The 14,388-nt window shown below is 39.9% G+C and overlaps 1 protein-coding gene across 3 annotated transcripts in view; it reads left to right on the top strand.

The window, feature by feature from the left end:
* Positions 1 to 14,388, top strand: part of LOC106072317 (paired box protein Pax-5-like) — a 205,106-nt gene that overhangs the window by 145,987 nt on the left and 44,731 nt on the right. For all 3 annotated transcript variants that reach the window (XM_056019066.1, XM_056019065.1, XM_056019063.1), the window contains exon 6: positions 13,785 to 14,044. In XM_056019066.1, the coding sequence (XP_055875041.1) occupies positions 13,785 to 14,044 (260 nt within the window). The remainder of the gene's footprint in view (positions 1 to 13,784; positions 14,045 to 14,388) is intronic.

Raw genomic sequence — 14,388 nt, 5'->3', positions numbered from 1 at the left:
TTGCAGTACGGGGCGGCCCGCATCTTTCTGTCGCAATTCAGCGTTCGCGGGATGATGTAATGATGACCACAATGGGGCAATCTGTCTGGTTTTAACGTCGCCCGCGCGTCATTTCGGTCATTGAAGGAGTCGACTTTGTCCACTCGGCTGTTAGCTACATGACTCTTCGAACATAAAATACTTTGGCCTTTTGTGGCGATTGTCCCTTACACTTGAAGGGTTATGGTTCGACCATGAGAAATACTTGTCATCAATCAGACACAGATTTTTTTTTTTTTTATTGTCAAGACTTTAATGTGGAAACATTTGATCTGATACCATTTGAAATGTTATAGCCGATGTTTCAAAAAATAACATATCGAAATGTTATATGTTATGAAACAAAAAAGCATGAAACAGATTCTCATATTGTGTAATATATTTGTGAATAGTCAGACCCCCTTCTTATATAAGAACAAGCAAAATATAAAAAAATAATTTTTAAAAAACTTATCCGCCCTTAAAACTAGATCTATCAATAATGTACAAGTTATTTTCCTTATTCGATATCTAAAAAAAAATAATTGATTACCAATAATCGGAGAATGCGTGAGGGAGAAATAGCGTTATCAATTATTTAAGGAGACTAAACCCAATAAATTTAGCCACATATGTGAATACTGAATAATTGGTTTTCCTTGTTGGTATGAAAAAATAATTAATTACCAGTAATTAATTGACTAATTGGTTACTTTTTAAAATGAATGCGTGTCTTGTCTACGCCAATGACTAATTGTGCGAAGTGTCAATTTGATCAGAGAATGGGTGTGGGAGAAAAAACGTTCACACACTTTTTACCAGACAGACAGACAGAGTGAGTTGATATAAGTCATACAAATATGATGACTATTTATGTTTACCAAAAAGCCTATTGAAAGTCTCCGAGGTGTATCTCTCCCTATCGTACTTGCAACTAATTTGGATTGTTCATAAGAGAACAACAAGATCACAACATGCATACAATCTTAGTTTCCTTCCATTTCATCACTTCAGATTGTGAAAAGATTGACTCTTAAACTCGTATGGCCGTTTCAAATAATAGCTCTTTATCCTAGCCGATGGCTGGGTTATGAGGGCTTAAAAGGAAGGGCACGATGCAATATTTTGGTCACTAGTGGATATTCCAGAGGTCACAAGTTGATGCGGACATAAATCATATATCAGACTAACCATGTCCAAAGAAATCTGGGCTCTCGCTCACGCTCCCCGCAGATTTGTTTCCCCCTGACTCGGCGCCCTTTTCCCCACTCCCCTTTCGTCGCCCAGCAGAACTCTCGAGGCTAACGGTGCTGCTCCCCCGAAACTAGCCCATCTGGCGCCGCCCCTGCTCGTGACGAGCTATGAAATATTCATTACTCTTTAACGATCATTGCCCCATAGAGTGGTGTCCGCCCTTACTTCCCCCACCCACCCTCACGGGCATCGGCTCTCCGAGTGCATTCTTCTCCCCCGGGATCCACACTTTTTTTTTTGGTTTCGTCCAACATCAGAGATGGCGGTCTTGAAACTATCCCCCCCCCCTTTTTTTTCACCCCATCCGCACCCGGCTTTTTTTCTTCTTAAATCTCCTGAAAAACAAGGGGAGCGATTAATTTTATTTCTAATTTGACACAAGAGTTACGCCACCCGAGAAGTTCTTCCATTCCTCCCCCTTTCTTAGGCTGCTCCTTCCCCCCCCCTCCCAGTTCACTTGACTTTGCTGCAAGTAGCAGGCTCGGCGCCCTTAAGGAGTTCTCGGGACCCACTTTCTGCCATCATTGGTCAGTGTAGCGGTGTTAATTTAAACATCATCCGGACTAGGTTGACAAATGGCGCTGTTATTTTGTCCTCCCTGTTTCCCCCGGCGCCCTTTGTCGGCGGTGTTGTGGTGACATTTGTTACGTGTGCAGTTCATCAGTTACAAATTTCACGCTCGGCGGTTCCCGGACCCATTGTGTCCAGCGGGGCTTCGTCTTGTGTCTTTGAGAACCTTCTCGTGGCGGTGAGATGATTCAAGCCACTTTAAATATAGAAATGAAACCTGATAGCGAGACGCTCAATGTCTGTAGCCAACAAAAATAAAAATGTCGAAATTTTATGTGGACTTCATTCAATAATTTATAATAGCTTGAAACAATGTGAATATTTACTTACATAATTAAAATAATAATGATAATACAAATTACTTACTAAAAACAAAAATAAAACAAACAAACAAAAAAAAAAAAAAACAACAGAGAGGATTATACAAACTCGTAGGCGAGCCCTGTTGGTTGTTCATAGTCATGCAATACAATATTTATGAACTCGCAGCAAATGTACGAGCTAGGGGATTATGTCCAACTGCCTCTTAAATCTTGTTTTTTTTTCTTTTTATTTATGTACCGGTATACTTCATTTTTAAAAACAAAATTAAATAAATTCGGAAAATTATAAGTAGACATTAAACATATAAAAACAATCTGGGTTTGTTTTTTTTTTTTTTTTATAATGATAGTGCAGTTAAATTCTGCTTTGCATTAGTTTGACATCTTCCAATTTCTAAAAACATAACATATGTATGCAACAGAAAACAAAACGGATGAAAGGAAAGGATGTTGTGACCGAGCAACACATAAGGTTTGCGTGACATGCCCTCCGACAGAATGAATTGCGCAAGAGTTGCAATGACATGGAGGCCAGTACTAGGAAAGCGCAAACAGGGACGTCCTGGTATAACTTTTCTACACACTTTCGTGGAGAGCCTCAGTGCACTGGACACCAAGTGGGAAGAGGCCTCAGACATTGCCAGTGACAGCTTTTTATGGAGACAGCTTGCCAACCGCGAGGATCTATTGTTAGACACCTTATTTATATAGGTTAGTTATTTAGCGACGCACCATAGATGACGCATATTGAACGGGACTAGTGACGTTTGGGATATGTTGGGTTAGAGACTGAAAAATCAGTTAGCGATAGAACACTCCAGGGTAACGACGTGTTTAGTGACAGAGACTTCTACTGTGGCCTTTTATCAGAATAAATCCATGTACAATTGTTCATCAGAGTTGACTACATCTCTTCACTCGTTAAAATAGATGTTGTATAGTCCTTGTTTGGATTGTCGTTCAACTACACGTAATACACCCGAACAATTACACCCAAACGATTGCAGAGTAATTGGTTGACTTCAAGACAGCCTGAACTAGCAACATCACAGTGGCGACCCCGAACCTCGAAGCCGGACCCCTGATGAAGCTGAACATCGAACCGGACCTCGAAGCAGAACGTTTACTCAGGTGAGGGTCGTGCACTCGAAGATATAAGATTTCATCGGAGTACGGCTGAACACAGAATCATCAGAATCATCGCAGAGTGACTTTGTTCTAGATCTACATGTTCTTGATCGCACGTTCAACGAGCCGTTAACTCAGGGTGACCTTCGTCAGGACCGTAATCATCGCAACGTCTGGTCTACTTAACCAGTATATTATCAACGCCTGATCTTCATATGCTGAATCGACCTACAACCAGAGAAACCGTTCATTCATAACGGGTGAGAGATCGTTAGTGAACCTGTTGGACATATTTTTTCTTCGTCATAGGAGCCACATCGATTATCAAGTTTTACCTCGTCAGTTTCGAGAAGGACAGTTTGCCCGCTGTCAGAAGTATTGTGAGTACTACAAGTTTGGTAGCTAACTAAATCGCTCTGTCGTCTTACCCTTGGAGAGATTCTTGTGGAGCAGTTTGCTCATTGAACCGGTTGCTTACCACGTTTATAACGGTCACTGTGTTTAACCTTTGGAAGGTTAGTGAAGTAATCTTTATCAGTACTGAACATTGATATATATAGTATTCGTCGGTCTAGACCATATCTAGACTTGTTAGCAGTGAAGTTGTGGAAACAGCTACATCCACTTAATTTCGTTGAAAACCGTTAATCGTCTAACGGAACGTCGTCGGAGGTGACCTTGGTCTCACCTAGTCTACATTGGACAGTTTGGTCTAGTGAAGCAGAGTACAACAGCAAACTTCGTCGTACTACCAGAGTAGCAGCAGAAGCAGTGAACTATTTTAGAGAACCGTTATTCGTCAGCCCAGATCAAGTCATCGTCAGAATCTGTTAGACACCTTATTTATATAGGTTAGTTATTTAGCGACGCACCATAGGAGACGCATATTGAACGGGACTAGTGACGTTTGGGATATGTTGGGTTAGAGACTGGAAAATCAGTTAGCGATAGAACATTCCAGGGTAACGACGTGTTTAGTGACAGAGACTTCTACTGTGGCCTTTTATCAGAATAAATCCATGTACAATTGTTCATCAGAGTTGACTACATCTCTTCACTAGTTAAAACAGGTGTTGTTTTATTTTGTCTGACTTGTTGGTCAACTACACGTAATACACCCGAACAATTACACCCAAACGATTGCAGAGTAATTGGTTGACTTCAAGACAGCCTGAACTAGCAACATCACACTATGTGCTGAATTAAATTTATAATTGAGCTTTAAAATTTTGAGATCTAAGCATAAAAGCCGACTACACAAAATTATTTTCGGGGCACCAAAATGTGAGACAGTCTGATAAGGGTAGACAATTCACCCCTTAAGTACTTTTCCAATTTCATACTGATCATGCAACAGATCTTTCGGCATGGTGACACCTGGAACAAGTTTTTTGTTGATTTATTTTAGGTTTCATATATCTACATATTTCCTTGTTGATCAATTATCGAGAAATTATTTAAATAAAAGATCAGTGTTGCATTTCTCTCTTATCTGGAAGTCAGCATTGCACTTTGACCTATGCGAGTCAACACGTGACCTTTGTCGCATATTCGAGTTTGTAACGTGACGGATTGAACCGTATGTTATCTAGGCCGCGTCGAATTTCTTGTTTTAAAGCGAAACTCTGTGATCTAGTCACAATCATCCCATCTCTGCCTTCTTTTTCTCCCCAGAGGGCTGCAAGGGACACTACTTCACACCACAGCCTTGTGTTGATGATCAAACTTGAACCTCTCTGCTCATTCCGCCCCTGGGGTCAACAAATTGGCTCAAATAGTTGCCGCCGTGTTTGATTAAGGGCAATAGCCTTCAGAGGCGGCGACCAATTAACGTTTTTGTCATCTAGTGTGTGCCGAGCATGGCGCACGCTCCTGGGTTATTTCTCCGGGAAATTCAGTGATCTTGTGGTCATCTAAAACTATTGCCCACCGAACATTTTTTGTTCAGAAATCGGACGAATAAAAATTATTAATTACGTCACAAGGTCTTGCTCCGACTGGCCGTTGAATTTCAAGGTCATTTCAAGGTGATTCTCATCGACCTTGGGTAGTTTTATTTCTACTATTTTTATATCCCAGTTTGTTGGATGGAATGCAGTCAGATTGAGATTCAATATCAGTTACTTTTCTGTCGCCTTCTGCATTTAATTAACTGAAATGACTTCAGCCACTAGGATGTTAGCATAACACTGAATTCTTTTTTCTGGTGAAAAGGTAAATTTAAAAATAAAAATCTGTGAAAATCGTGTTTCAACCTAATTACAGAGTATAGACGATACATTACGGACTGTTATCTGATCTAATTATTAGGGAGGCGTCCCACACAATGATAAATATAGACTTAGTGGGCTGCTTACTTCCTGTAGAAAACACATTTCTTACGAGATTGATTGCGTCACATCTAAAAGTAGGGGGAACAATGTGGTGACATATTTTGTAGTCAAAGTCTCGGATGTGTTACTATAATTCGATTACTATACACAATAATAAAGCGTTTGATATTTTATTTGCAATCAAACCGCATTGCGAGACGTGACGTAATCTGGCACAATTTATACAGTGTGGACATCATCTCAGCTCGTGTAGGAGATACATGAAGTTAAAATAAGTCCCTTCGTGACGTAATCTATCCCATAATCCCTCTAATCTCGCAAGGTTGTTTGTTTTTTTTTTTACTTCTCCTTGCTGTGTCTAGAGTCTAAACCTCACCAGAACCTTTAGTCCATAATTCTACCAAAAGACACTAATCTGGTAAATACCCGGGGCCGGTCTTCCAATGACATTCTGGAGTCTCAGGGATCCAACACACAGACACACACACACACATCCGAAATGATCGTTGTGGCCGAGTACGCTCTTTATATGTACTTGAAGGAGCGGCATCGTAAGACAATAAATACGTCAGGTAATAAATACTAGTCGTTAAGTGTTTCTAGATATATATATATATATATATATATAGTGTGTGCACAAAGAAAAGATGATGGGGGAGAGGATATGGAACAAATTATTTGAAAGTACTCAAGAACGAAGAAAATAGTACTACTACATTATTATATAAGTTAAAAAAAAAAAAGAACCCTGATCGGGGGACGACTTTTACGATAAGGTTCGTAGAATATATAAGTGTAAAGTGTTTTAGGGTACACTATATAAGTGTAAAGTGTTTTAGGGTACACTATATAAGTGTAAAGTGTTTTAGGGTACACTATATAAGTGTAAAGTGTTTTAGGGTACACATTGCAAATTTTTATGTTTCCATGTTTACTAATCTCCTCGACTTTCCTTTACAAAAAAAAAAAAATAACCCAAAATACATCTACATATAATAAACACGCATATGAAATAACGTAATCACATTTTCTTCTTATGCATCACAACTCACTTTTTACAAATTACATTTTACTTTTTGTACATATTTCGACTACATAAATCAATGAAGAAAACATTTTTATCCAAATTTAAGTTCATATACTTTGAATATAAGGTTCGGCTAGGAAAAGAAAGATACAACACTAACAATGTTTCTAATTAAGGCAATAAAAACTAAGTCTTGTAATTTTTTTTGTGTGTTCCAACCAAGAGATCGTGGTATCAGAAGTGCTTCAAGGAAAGCCTCATTAGGGCGTGTATTAATAACATTTTGTTCCTCCACACTTCATTAAGCACTCGCCACTGTCCGGGTCCAATCTCGGGGGGTCGTGGGGCACACAGAAGGCCGAACACAAAAAGAAAATGTGCAATAAAAATTACTGAACAAATTAATTAATTAATTTATCACTCGGTGTACCTCCCCTCGAAATCATCACCCCGAGCTTGAGATCATCACCTCCTCCCGGCTACCAGCCCCCTTCCGAAACATGACTGCCCCCCCCCCCCTTTTGTGGCTGCTCGAGATTCAGTGTTAAAAAGTGTCTCACGGTGCAGTGAGCAGCAAAGACCATTTACTCCCACGTCTTCTACCCTGCTTCACCAGCGGACCGAAAAAAAAAAGGGCGTCGCTGCATGGCCTTTCATGGAGGCCCCTATCTACTCGTTCCTTTCTGTTTCGTTTCACTTATTAGCCCTTCGTCTTTTCAACACCCATCCCATTCTTTCTCGCGTTCTACCCATCGACCATCTGCATTGGGATGAGTCCACCACAAAAAGTTGTCTTGGTCTTTTTGTTGCCTTTGTTCTAAATTTTATAATCTATGCATATACTCCCAAACCAAATTTCTGTTGTTTCAGTTTGAGGGAAAATAAAGAGGAAGGGCATTATCAGTTGTTATGATCGATAGAATCAGAACCTGTATATGTTTTATCATTTTATATTTTGGAGCCGATTGATGACATATGTCAGCAACTTTTTTTTAATATCATTTTTAATATGCTACACATATTGGGGGATTTTCATGATAGCTTATCAATTCTTAACAATGTCAAGGACGCTATCACTGCTGCCAGCTAAAGAATAAAACGAAAAAGAGGTTAGAAATTTGAGCTTAAAGTCATAAAGCTTTATTGTATTCCTTCTAAATCACATACCTGATCCACACTTCCTATTTTCTGATCACCGGACACATCAAATAACTAGCTACCTTTTAGTTATACGCTCTGTGCAGTTGTTTCTGTATACTAACGAGGCTTCATTTGCTGCTGGGATTTCGTCTTATCTCTGTAGCGTCCAATTAGTCTCTAACTCACCTACAAACTCTAATATTAACATCTTCATCTCCTCTTGCAAGCTCAGAGCCTTGTTACGGGTTTCATTCACATTGTGATCCTAACCAAATAGATGAGTTTATCAAGAAATATCACATCCTAATTTCTAGTGTACGCATTTTATTCTCCTACACGTTGGTTGTGTTAGGGCACGATGAGGAATGAGTTATTTGTTTCGGAAATAAGGGGGGAAGTTTTTACTTAGTGACGATGACGTGATAGATCTTTAAAAAGACGGAACGATATTGGAGTCGGCATAAACAAGACTCTTCTTAACAACGTAGAAATAGTAAGCATTTTATAGACGGCTAGAAGTAGGCGACATTCGATGGTTCCCTTCATGATTATTAAACGTGTTTAATGTTCAACACTAGCGTCGACTACCTCTATTGATTGTTTGGCCTTTCGCCAGGTGTTATCTGTTCCTTCAGTTCTTTCGGTGTTACCTCCATTTCAGTTCTATTTTCATTCGACACCGCGGAAGTGCTTAACAGTTGATTTGCTGAAATAGGATTGTCGAATTATGAAGTATGTCACCCACAAACACGTACACACACGAGCGCGCACACTGCCTGGGCAAGGAACTATGTCTAAATGTTATAATTTATTGCTTGGTCTATTTCAGGTTCTTCGAGGAATGAAGATGACATTGAATGTCCGAGTTTATCTCCCTTAGTGCCCTAGACCAGCTATAGGTTTTTTGTCTTCTCCCTCTCCCCAGTCATTCAGCTTGGTTTTAATGAACTGAAACATCCTGCTGATTCCTAACCACTTTATCCGAACCACTAGACCGTACCTTGAGGTGGACAGGGGAGGGGGGGGTAGGATGAAGCGAGCTTAGCCAGGGTCCAGTTTAATGGCGTGTTACGATCAACTTCTGGTCATTTCTCTTTCACGACTTCTCGAGCTTTAAGTGGCTCGCACTCGGCTAATGGGGATGTTAGAGAGAATCCAATTAAAAGGGTGCTGTAGTTAAGACTGACCATCGTTCTGGACTCGCAGTGTCTCCACTCCCCCCCTCCCTTTTTTGTGGTCATTTTATGACAGAAGTCATTCACAATTAAATCTGACGCAGTCATTGCGTATTACAGTCATGTACCATCCCCGCCCACTCTTTATCATTTTCTTTGGGATTTTTTTCTTCAGTCGAATTTGTTTTTTTTTTACCGGTCCGGTCCATTGGTCAATAAGATGTTTCTTTTTAATCTTTGGGGAATGTGCTGAAGCGTAGATTTAAGATGTATTTTTTTTACGGCCAAATAAGCTTCTCTGCCAATGATGTTAGGGGCCTCAAAGAAGTTTCTCAGCCAAGGATGTTAGGGGCCTCAAAGAAGTTTAATTAGGGTGGGGGAGGGAGGAGTCTTCAATCTCAACTTCTCTCGTGGTTTTATTTCTCCATAAATGTGTACCGTTGACGCCTGAGCAGCCTTTTTTTTTCTCTCGGCCGGCCTTCAGACACCAAACTAAAAAGTCACCACCCTCAATAAATCTCTCAAATCTTTCATTCAAAACTCCTCCTTGTTCTAAAATACATTTGTCACCCACAGATCACTGCCCTTTTCTCACCCCCACCACACTCAACTTGAATTGGTGCCGAAGATGAAACTGTGGGTTAAAAAGATAACACAAAAAAAAAAAACTAATAATTTACACCCCGTCCAAATGTACCCAGTCTCCATGGCGACCTACTGGCCCCTGGTTCCGGAAGTTCTCTCATGAACCATTTAACAAAACTATCCATTCAGTTGAGTTGATGAAGCATTGGACACCCAGTCTACCCCAATACAGTGTTATTTAGTGTTGGTAAATAATTCAATACATTAATACCTAGTTTTTAAAAGTACACTTGGCCACACGAAACTATGAGCGCTTTTTAAATGCAAATATTTGAAAATGTTTCCTACAGTACTACTGTTTGCTGCTTAGTTTCAAAGGATTGACCTGATTTGTACATTTTCCCTCCGTTTTTGATGGAAGTAAGTACACGAAATTTTCTAATGGATTCGTTTCCGGTCTTGTCATACAGTGGTGATTTTTGTTAAATTATATATATATACTGTTGCACCATAATATTATGCTATTATATTCTGTATGACAGTGTCAATGAGTTTTGCTTGTAATATTGTATTTGAGGTCTACATGTTGAAACCACAAATCGTCAACGCAACAATTTGAGGTTTGAACCCTCGACGAATCTTTACCTTCTGCCTAAAAGAAAATTTGAGATTGTGGCTTCAGTGTGGCTTCTGCTTCTTGCAGCTCTGAAGAAATTGTTGAAACGGTTTAATAACAATCAGCAGAAGTGTAAAAAAAACAAAAAAAAAAACAATTAGAGTTATCTAATCCTTGAGCAATTATTTACATGGTAAATATCTGCTTGTCAGTAGAAATAGCGACCGTATAGTGACATTTAATAATTCTGATAATTTAAAAAGTAATTTCCTGAAATATTGTAACATTTTGCGTTTAATTTGTTCTGTCACTCTCAAAATTGTTTTCCCTGTGCCCCCAACCCCCCCCCCCCTCTTTCTTCCACTCTCTCGCTTGTTGTGAGCACCCCTGTGGCGTATAGAGACTGTACCCAATCATGTCTGTGCAGAGCTTAGCTCCTTGTCCATGACTTTGATGAATGGCTATTAGAAGACGTTTCCACTTGACGGACTATGTTGGTCACTTCTGAAATTAATTGATGGACACCACTGGGGGCTGGAGGGAGGGGGGGGGAGTCGGCTGAGTTGTTCATGGGGTGCTGGACGTTAATTTTTTTTTTGAGCATTTTTAATTGTTGTTTGCGGTGTTCACGCTGAGCAGCTAATATTCTGTCTGCTGTTGTTATTGTGGCGGGTAATGTATGTGGTGGCTTGTGGCAGTTGATTGGGACCCAAAAAAAAAAATGTTGAAATGCATACTCTCTCTCTCACACACGCACGCATGCAAGGAATTTTGATCTTTTTTTCACCCAACCGGTTAACTAAAAATGTCTAGATTCGGAAAAAATAGAATTTAAAATTGTCGTCAATGTATTGTGTGGCTTTTTTTTTTTTTTTTTTTTAGACATTGCAAATGTTTATCATTCCTAAGATACCAAGACCGATAGTGTTCAGAAGTGTCTTCTATGGGAAAAGACTTTACAGATTTAAACAAAAAATAAGGAGTGGTGGGACCTGATTGACTTAAAGTGGGTTTAGATACATAAAGTGGGTTTAGATACATTTAGTTGAAGGGAAAAGGGAGTTAAACCATGTGCTTCAATTCATTCAAATTTTGTTAGGTCATTGTAAAAATTAAAAAAAAAATAAAAAATTTGGGTGCTGCATTTAGCTAAATATTTTAATTTAAATCCTGATATAATCTCATCTTTTTTTTTTAATAGAGTTTTTAGTTTTGACAATAAAACTTCTTGGTCCTGACATACTTCATTATCGTGTTATTTTACTGCATTATCTACCCTGTTCCGAAAAGCCTGGAACTAATTACACCATTCAAGGCTGTAGTATTGGGGGGAAGGGCTTCTTCACAATGTAGACTAGCGGCGTATGCTAAGCAGCCGGTCAACTAGTGCTATATATTTACTTTGTTTCTCTCTACTCGACAACAAAGGAAGACTCTGAAAAAAATATTTGTTGTATTTGTTCTGAGTTAAATGTTCATATCCTATTTTTACTTTATTTTAATCTGGACGCAACAGTCCTTGACCTTCTGACCTCTGTTCTGGGAAATGCCCCTCTCCGTTCTGCCATCTTCACGTCTTGGTCTGTTGATCTCCTCTGTGTTTAGCTTTTAGCTTCCCCCCGTGGGGTCCAGTCCAGAACCTGTTTGGCAATAGTTTCTCGTCATTGTGTGTCCAATCCAGCCCCCTTTTGAGTCTTTTAATTTCTGCTCTATTTTTGGTGTTTTCTGGGTTATTTCCCACAGACCTAGAGATTTGGGTTCCTAACGAAACAAAGACTAATTTCCCTCCAGTTCTCTCCTGTAGGAGACACCAAAAAACTTTTCAGCTAACGATCGTTTGCTCACTGCACTCCCCAAATCATTTCAAAGATGAGAAGCTTCTGTTAGAGCCCGCATTCACTGGTGATTAGCAGACGCCAATCTGAGACGGAAGTTATCGACCTCCCTTCCCCAAGTCGTTTGAAAAGTTGTCATTGAAAAAACAACTAAAGAGGGTAAACGAAACAATTCTATGTCAACTCGTAGTACAGGAAGTCATCTAGTGAGGAACAAATTGAAAAAAAAAAAAAAAAAAAACCTTTTCTCTCTCCACGCGAAAGTCACCTTTTGATAAATATAGCATGCTAAATATTATTACCTTGATTTGAAACCATCGTCTATGGGTCGCATTGAATTCTTGAAATGTGTGGGACGCAAGGGTTTGATTAGCTCTAGATACATTAGCCATTGCTGGCTCCGTTTTCAAAAGCGCCGCTATACTTGATGCAGCCATGCATATCCTCCAGTGGAAATTTGTTTTATTACTGTTGTGTACTCACTCTGGTGACGTGGGGGGGGAGGGGGTTTATGTTACAGTCTCAACTTTAAAAGCAGCCGGTGGGGGGGGGGAATCTGGACGAATTTCTTCCAGTTTTCTTGACAGCTTCAAGTCTTTATTTTCTTCCCAGAGGGGGAAGGGGGAGGAAAGAAGCTCTAGACTCTTGGTTTATTTAATTGCTTCCCACAACACACACCCCCCCCCCCCAAAAAAAATAATCAGGGTTGGGGTGGGTAGGGAAGAGAAGGTTGTGAGTAACATATGTGATGGTGGCATTACGGAAGAGGATGTATCTGATATCAATAATCAAGGTGATAGGTGTCTTCAGTTTGTGGGAAAGTGGGGCTGGGAGAGAGATCGCGTGTACCGTGACCACCGTTTGATGTCCGTTAGAGCCTTAAGGGTAGATTGTGATATGTTCTTCGGGTATTTCACTGGACCAACGTAACGGTCATATGTAATGGTAATAGGTCACTCTGGTCACAATTGAACTTACCTAAGCATAAGGTACTTGGAACGCTTATTACTCCTAGCTTATTAGTCTGGGGTTGTCATTTTGGTTGCCTTCTAAATCCAATTTTGACCAGGCTTCTGGTATGGCTAGGACTGCAATAATCATCTGTTGTTCCTTAATAGACAAAGTATACTGCACAAACTTGATTCAGTCAAGACAACTCCCATTCACAGATATCTGCGACTAGATATTGACTTCACGTGTACTTTGTAATAGATGTAACTTTGTCTATCTTTATAGTCCATTGTCTACGCAAGATCTTACAGTAGTGACCAAACCTTGAATGATAAAAAGCAGTACACTATAAATAAAACACATTCAAACTGCCATGTTATCATCTGTTTCCTATTATTCCAGAGAAATATATCATCGCACCGGTCCTTTCTTTTTAAATCAACCAAACTAAAACCCAGAACAGTAATACAACTTATACCCAAAATCAATCCATAACACATGTGTGTGTGTGACGTAACTTTAGATATATCTTTCCAATGCCATATTAGCTTCACACAACAAGTTGGATATAAAAGTTGGTCTCCGTTGGTTCTGATGCTGTTTTAATTTTTTTGGAATCATTCTTAATTTTTTTTTTAAAGAGGGAAATAAATATAATATGCTTGTCTCTGGGGAGCATGAGTTCAAAACCTTATCTTCTTGTCTCTTTTTATTTATGCTTGTAATTTAGGTGCCTTATTTGAAGTCTTATATTTTCTTGAAGATAACATCCATCTATTTGCCCTGGTTGAAGCCCCATCTATTTGCCTCTCTTTGTTTCACGTTTCAGGATAGTCAGGAACAAAGCCAATGACCGCGCCAAGTCAGCGAGCCCGCACGGCAACGAGGGAAGTCCTTCCTGCATCGGAAGCGACAACAGCAACATGGGCGGCCACCCGTCCTCCTCTCCGGGCAACGACGGGGCCCAGCGGGGATCTTCGGCCCCCAACGGCGGCGGCGTCCCAGCTGGTGGCTTCAACATCAGCAACATCATGAGTCCCGGAACAAACACCACCGGCAGCCAGAAGCGGAAAGTCGATCCCGACACAGGTAAGCGCCTTGTCACCTCATCTCACCTTGTTGGCCCATGGGAAACAATAACGCTAACCTAAACACAAACTATAACGCTAACCTATACACAGACTATAACGCTAACCTATACACAGACTATAACGCTAACCTATACACAGACTATAACGCTAACCTATACACAGACTATAACGCTAACCTATACACAGACTATAACGCTAACCTATGCACAGACTATAACGCTAACCTATACACAGACTATAACGCTAACCTATACACAGACTATAACGCTAACCTATACACAGACTATGACGCTAACCTATATACACAGACTATAACGCTAACCTATATACACAGACTATGAC

Source organism: Biomphalaria glabrata, chromosome 2 (assembly GCF_947242115.1).
Source record: "Biomphalaria glabrata chromosome 2, xgBioGlab47.1, whole genome shotgun sequence".
Taxonomy (NCBI): domain Eukaryota; kingdom Metazoa; phylum Mollusca; class Gastropoda; family Planorbidae; genus Biomphalaria; species Biomphalaria glabrata.
Note: the sequence above shows the minus strand (reverse complement) of the source record. Positions and strands in the feature narration are given on the sequence as shown.